General features: G+C 27.1%; 1 protein-coding gene across 1 annotated transcript; it reads right to left on the bottom strand.

The window, feature by feature from the left end:
* Window positions 1–2058: 2058 nt before the first annotated feature.
* On the bottom strand, window positions 2059–3371 carry LOC124926969 (AT-hook motif nuclear-localized protein 22-like). The gene has a single exon (XM_047467303.1). It carries the CDS (start codon window positions 3077–3079, stop codon window positions 2240–2242), a length of 840 nt encoding a protein of 279 aa, XP_047323259.1. The 5' UTR covers window positions 3080–3371; the 3' UTR covers window positions 2059–2239.
* Window positions 3372–7290: the final 3919 nt, after the last annotated feature.

The following is a 7290-nucleotide window of genomic DNA, read 5'->3' as shown; positions in this document are numbered from 1 at the left end:
TATTATTATTAATGAAGCTTTCTGTTATTCAATTTGAAAAATTAATGAGTTAGAGTCTGTCAGAAGTTCTCAGAACTCAGAACTCCATAAAATATTCAGTAACTTTTTTTTTTCTTTTTTTAATGTAATTTTTTTTGTTTACTTAAACAATTTTCATCATTTTCAATATACATTAACCTTTTTTTTTTAAATAATAATTTATATTTGGATAAATATATTTTAGACTATAAATAAATATATTTTAGACTATAAATGGAATTTATGCATTTGCAATATACAGTTGATCAAAATTTTTTATTGAAGTTGTTTCTATGTGATTTCAATCCTAAATTTACACTATCCACAAAAATATGAATTAAAAATATTTAATCTCATTATAGTCCCTACTTGTATAAGTTATTAATTGTGGATTTATATGGAATTAATGTTTTGATGTTATGGGCTTATGGCCAATCTATTTTAATGAGAAGGTTATGGCCAATCTATTTTAATGAGAAGGTTATGGCCAATCTAACAAAAAGAAGTCACTTTACAATATAAGATAAAGCCATTAAGTCGTTGATCCTTCATAACGGACCTTGTAAAGCAATTTGAATATTTTCTTAGATAACGGACCTTGTAATCAATTAAAATACCTATTGCTCTTCAACTCTGATTTTAACTAAACTGTTTATATTAAAAGATGAACTAAAATAATAAAATATACTTAGTTTATAACAAAAGATAAAACAATGAATCAAGCTAAAAGAAAATTAAGGGAAAACAAACATAATTATTTTTGCTTTCTCAGTTCGGTCAGTCAACCTTAATTATTCCCTTTAAAATAAATTGTCATTAACTAGGAAATTACCTCAAATGATTCATGGAAAGTTTCTTCTTCAAATCTCAACAACCATGGACAAAAAATAATGGTTGTAAGGAAATTAAGGGATCAAAACATTTACAACATATCTAGAGTAATCATAATTTTATCTTTGATTTGACCAATCGTTTTTAATTTCCCTAATATTCAAATCAAATAAGGTTTGCCCCATCCGATATTGCAACTTCTTTTTTCGGATGTTACCCTTGAAATTATATCATATCTTCATATATATTATCTCAAATTTGGGACTCACACTAGACCTAGGGGGCATGAATGGCAATGGGACGACATGCAATGTGAAGCAACATTTGCCCGGGATAGGGATGCATAATTGAACACCGGTAAACCCAACAAGCCGCTAAACTAGGGCAGCCCAACAAGCCCCAAACTAGGACAGCCCATCAAGTCGCGGAGCTAGGAGAACATCCTAACAAGTCGCGGAGCCAGGACAGCCCAACAAGTCGCGGAGCCAGGACAGCCCAACAAAAAGTCACGGAGCTAAGCATCCCAACCTCTAGTCCAACACAAATTAAAACCTCAATTCAATTTAAAACAAGTCTTCCAATTCTTTATTTCATTTATACCCTTAAAAAAACTCCCCTAAAGATCTATCTAAACTTTACTAATAACAAATATTCTACTAAAGATCTATCTAAACTTTACTAAGCAGATGACTCGTATCCCACCTGAAAATTTCTTAAAACACTAGGCTGCCCTTAGGGTAGTTTTTTAACCAATAAACTATTGAAATTTAATAAAATCAAACACTATAATAGTCTGTTACTTAATCATTAAATTACAGCGAATAAATAAAATCATAAAATCAAACATATTGTATATGTAACTAATGGAAATTCATATCAAACTTCTTCAAAATTAGTTGAAAGTTCTTCTATAATCAATATAATATTTTCATTTATCAACCTTTACCTTTATCACTTGAGCTCATTTAATGGGCTATATAAATCTTCAAGGTTAAAGATAAAAGATAAACACAATCCCATATATATATGGAATTATTATCATGATGATAATTTGGTATAAGATATTAAAAAAAAATAATGTGACAAGGAGATAAGATCAGGATTTTTTTGGTGTTGTGGATGAGATTATGAGAATATAAAACTTTGGTGATGACACAATTGTCAAAGAAGAAAGTAAACACATTCTTTATATAAGTCATGAAAGGGCAATAAAAATGAGTTGTAGAAACAAAATAACTGCACTCCTTCGGGTTCTTAAAGTTCACAACAAACAAAGAAGATCAGTTCATCAATGGTAGGGGGAGTCATTATTGAACAAAAGGATATGAGAATTAGCTAATTAAACAAACATAATTAAGAAATCAAGTAAAATATTTGTGTTGTTGTTAGATCAAAAGGAAGATCGACCTGTTGCCCAATATGCATCGGTTGGCAATTGACATGTATTTAGTAGATTTTGAGACAATCCATGAAACAGTGTTGATGATGATCCATTCGTTTCCGCAGGAGTCGTAATTAGTTGTTGTTGGTCTGTTGCTCTAGTAGGAGACGACGTCAGAGCTCCGTTCGCCGTCATTGAAACAGGAGGTGTCGAGGGTTCAGCTTCATCCTCCAAAGGTAACCTCTCATAGGCAGCGTTACCAAAAGAAGCCGCCATTATCAAAACCGGACCAGCAGCCACTAAAGGTCCTACAACAGTTCCCCCAAGAACCTGCCCTTGTCCGCCGGATAAATAAACCGTAAGACTAGATGCAGCCGGCGGAGCCGGCGGAGGGAGAAACGAACCGGAGAGAGAAAGAATCTCAAACCTTCCTGATAATGTAACGACGGCTCCAGGCGTCGCCGGTTGCTTAAGGGTAACGTTAGCGACTGTTCCTCCGCCGCTTAGGACACATACGCCTCTCTGGCGGCGCGTGGCGAATGTGGAGACGCAATCCATGATGTCGCATCCGTTGCCGACTTCCATGACGTGTGAACGTAGTGCGTTTGGGCTGTCTCGAGTTACTATGATGGGTGGCTTGGGTTTGTTTTTGGAACCGGATGGACGGCCCCTTGGTCGCCGCCTTGTAAGGTCTCCTGAACCGGTTTCGTTGGTTTTTCCGCCGCTGAGTTCATCCTCCGATGTGGGTTGTGGTTGTTGTTGGGTTTGGGTTTGGGATTGGAAGTGGAAAGGGGAGTGATGAAGTTGAAGATCCCGGAAGGGTGGTGGGAGACCACGGTTGTTATCCATTTGTAATGAATAATAATAATAATAATAAGGATTTAGGAAGCTTATATATATAATAAAGAAGTTAGAACAGATCTTGTTCCATTTACTTTTGTGTTGAAAGGGACGAAGCTAAGCTAGGAGAGAGCTATTTATTGGTGATATCTTTCTATAATTGGGTCACGAACGAGAAGCTGATTAGTTTCAGTTTTTGTCCTTGGATCGGATTGATAGATGATCAGTACTAGTTGTTGAAGGACGGAGAGAGAGACGAGACTGGGCCTGGGATTAGGGTTAGCACTTTCAGAAGAGAGAGAAGAAGAAGATAAGAGAGAGGAGAGAGGAGAGAGGGAGAGATAAGATGATTATGATGATGCTTTGAAGAAGGAGGGAAGGGGGGTTTTAGTTTTTCATAGGAGGGTGTGCCAATGGGCGGTGGGTGGGTCCCGCGCCTCCCTTCTTTCACTCTCCTATGTCTCCTACACCACCATCCTACTAGGTCCCACTAACGGATAATTATACAATCTTTTCTATTTAAATTTATTCTTTATATTTGTAAAATTCAGATAAAATTTTCTATTTACAATTAAACTAATAATTAGATAATTATAAATTTTGGTTCTTGTAACTTATTAATTTTCACTAAAAAAATAAAATTAAAAAATTGTAGGTATGTTTGATAGATTTAAGTTATTTTAATTCATAATGTTGGATAGGTTTGATTTAGTTTATGTGTTCAACTTATTTATTTTATATTATTTTTTTATTTTTAATAATATTTAATAATTAATATTATATATATTTAAATATATATTTCTATTAACTTAATGTTTGTTCCGTTTAAATTATTTAAATAACTCAATATAAAAAAAAAAGAAATGATTGAAAAAATAATAAATTTTTTCTCTCTTTCACTCTCTCTTCACCCTTTATCATTTTCCAGTCAATGATGGGTGACAGTCATTCCATCCCTCATTTTTTTTTTAATTTTGTTAATTTGATGTTTACGTACATATAGTGCATGTATCCATTAAGAAATTGACATATGAACAAAGAAAAAAAATTATCAAATGATAGATCATGTTTTATTTTTGTGTATAAGTGTCACTCCATGAGTCGAATACATGTAGTGTTTATACGAGTAGCATCGAATTAATCCCTAATTTTTTTCTCATATCACTCCTTTATAAAAAAAAATATCGTCTCATTCTTGTACTTATTAATCACATTACTTAATTTATTAATTAAAATATTTAAAAAGAATTGTGTTTTTAGAATTTCAAAATTCATAAAGAATGACACAAGCATTATTGTAAATTTTTTATTTTATTATATAATACCAGCTCAATATCATTTTAAAGAAAATTGATAGTAATGATATCACATTTTTTAATGAAAAATATAATATAATAGATAATTTTCAATTTTCGATTTTCAATTTTCAATTCAATATTTTCTTAATTTCTTTTTGTTATATAATTTTCCTTTCTATAATTTTCATATTTAAATATAGTTATTAATTCATATTATTAAAATATTATACATTATATATTTTAATTAAATATAATTATTAATTTATATTAATATTATTAAAATGATATTTTATTTTTTTTAAACAGTTCATTTAATAAAAAATCGCTTAAGAACAAAAGTAAAATATATATGAAAAAAATGTTAAGTATAAATTAAATACATTAGAATAATTAATTAACTCGAATATTTCCGATAAGATAATAAAATTTATACACGAATTCACGAATTTTCCGGATCTAATTTTTTGCAACGTCATGATAATGTCATTGTAAATAATCATTAACAACATATTTTGGTTGTTAAAAGTTTTCCGTTTTTTTTTTCAATTAGATAGTTCACCGGAAGATTATAGGATAGAGACTCATCTTTTAAGTCTCTAATTTTTAGTCACCCAAATCCATGCTTCTCAATAGTCACTAACATTTTTCGGTATATTAATCTATTATTTTACACTCAAATTTTACAAAAAAAAAAACTTTATATACTTACATCAACGTGACATATAAAATTAGATAAGAATCGTTTCATCCTCTTTGTAATACAAACAACGACTCACAATAATCATGCATTTTTTATACATTTATCGTAAGTAAGAATTCTACCGTGAATAACACTCCAATCAAAAAATGAGATTTTTATAGACATTTTAAACTCTTATAAATTTTCCCAACAAAGATCAATCAAGATAATTTTATTATACAATCAAGATAATTTTATTATACAAGAGGTAATAATGTCCCACATGAAATTAGTTAATACAATATCTCATTTTTAAATATATTTATTTATTTATATTGTTATTATTTTTTTAAGTAGAGTTTAAGCTAATCCATTTTTTTTAATATATTTATTTATATGTTATTATTAAAGTTATATTAATATATCTTATCATTTTTGTTTATATTTAAAAAATATATTATATTTTATTTTTAAATATATATTAAAGCTAATAATATCTCATTTATAATTTATGTCATTTACTTATTTAACAATAATTAATTTAACCTACCAAATATATTATTAAAATATAAAATATTATAATAAGACTGTAAATATCACATCATTTTTTTAATATTTTGTTATTATGTGTTTTCTAAAAATATAATTACTATTTTTAAAAATAATATTATATTATTTTAAATAATAAATAAAAATAAAGTGAAGAAAATATATACATATAATAAATTTATCATGTGACATTATAATCAAAAATAAAAATTAAATATATATATGTTTAAATTTATATTTTATTATTTTAGTTAATTTTATATAAATATTTAAAATAATATTAAAATAAATATTAAAATAAATAATAAATAAAAATGAAAGAATGAATAAAAATTATTAAAAGATTGTGAGAGAGAGAAAAGTGTAAGATTGTAAGTTTAAAAAAAGAGATGAGACAGTGAGAAAATTATGTTTAAATCTAAAATATGTTTAATTATAATTTTTAACTTAAATTTACTATAACAGATTATTATAAAAATACTAAACAATCTCTTATAATTCAAATCAAACACATATTATGAGATAATGTATTTGTCAAAATTAGTGTAGTAAATAAATACACAATATGACTTATTTAAGCTTGTAAACTGAAATTAAACTAGTCTTAAGTTATCGGATTATTTGAATAATCTATTTCCAGAAAACTTTCGTATATGTCTGGCGTGGACTGGAATTTTCAGAAAACTTTATTAGTTAAAAAATATAAAACAATGTTGTAGATTTTTTAAGATGAAAATATTATAGAATATTAATATAATGATAAAATAAAAATTAATAATTTAAAGTTATTTTGATATTTTAACTATGAATAAAGTGATATGATGTATAAAAGAGAGTAAAATGATATTTTTTTAGTTTTGATTATTCAAATAGCTTAAATCTAATTTTTTATTAATTAATTTATTAATCAAATATTAAAATATTATTTATTTATTTTTTAAAATAAAATGTTTTTTTATTAAATATTAATCTTGTACAAAAACAAACTTGTTTAAATAATTTAAATTCAAAGAACTCAGACTAAATGAACTTTTATTACTTCACTTAAATTAGATAATTGTACCGTAAATTATGACATTAACTGAATTTTTATTTTGCTAATGCATTTTTTTTAAATATCCTAAGTAAAGTAAGTAATGATGTACAGTGATTATGAGATTTTTGAAATTTGTTTGATAAAAACAAGTTAACTGGTATTAAAATATAATAATAAAATAAAATATATTTTATTATTGTGATTAAATGAGTTATTTGATGTAACAAATAAGAAAGAAAATAAAATAATATTTTATTGGTTTGAGTGATTTGAATAACTGAACGGTTTTCCGTATATTTCTAGATAGAAACAAATAAATATTAATTTGTGAAAAGTTAGAAAAAAAAATTATGATTTTATTTTGTTTACAGCAACTAATATTTATTTTGAGATAGCTTGTAAACCCGGAAATGAGCTCACAATGTATGGGTGATCGATCTCAATAGAAATTAATCTTTTGGTTCTTCTTTTTATAGGCTTTTTGGTTGATATTTTTATGTAATTTTGGTTTAAATGTAAGTTGAATAATTATTGGTTATTGTGGCTATTTGGTTTTGGTTATTGTGGTTATTTGGTTTTATTCACATGTCTACACAAGATCTCTAGAGAGGATGAAAAAAACTTATCAATTTTGCAAAACAAAAACGAAATGCATTTT

Source organism: Impatiens glandulifera, chromosome 2 (assembly GCF_907164915.1).
Source record: "Impatiens glandulifera chromosome 2, dImpGla2.1, whole genome shotgun sequence".
Taxonomy (NCBI): domain Eukaryota; kingdom Viridiplantae; phylum Streptophyta; class Magnoliopsida; order Ericales; family Balsaminaceae; genus Impatiens; species Impatiens glandulifera.
The sequence above is the reverse complement of the archived record's forward strand: the minus strand, read 5'-3'. Positions and strand labels throughout refer to the sequence as shown.

Excerpts from the sequence above, each read along its gene's own strand:
- LOC124926969 (XM_047467303.1), bottom strand. The coding sequence starts at position 3,079 with ATGGATAACAACCGTGGTCTCCCACCACCCTTCCGGGATCTTCAACTT.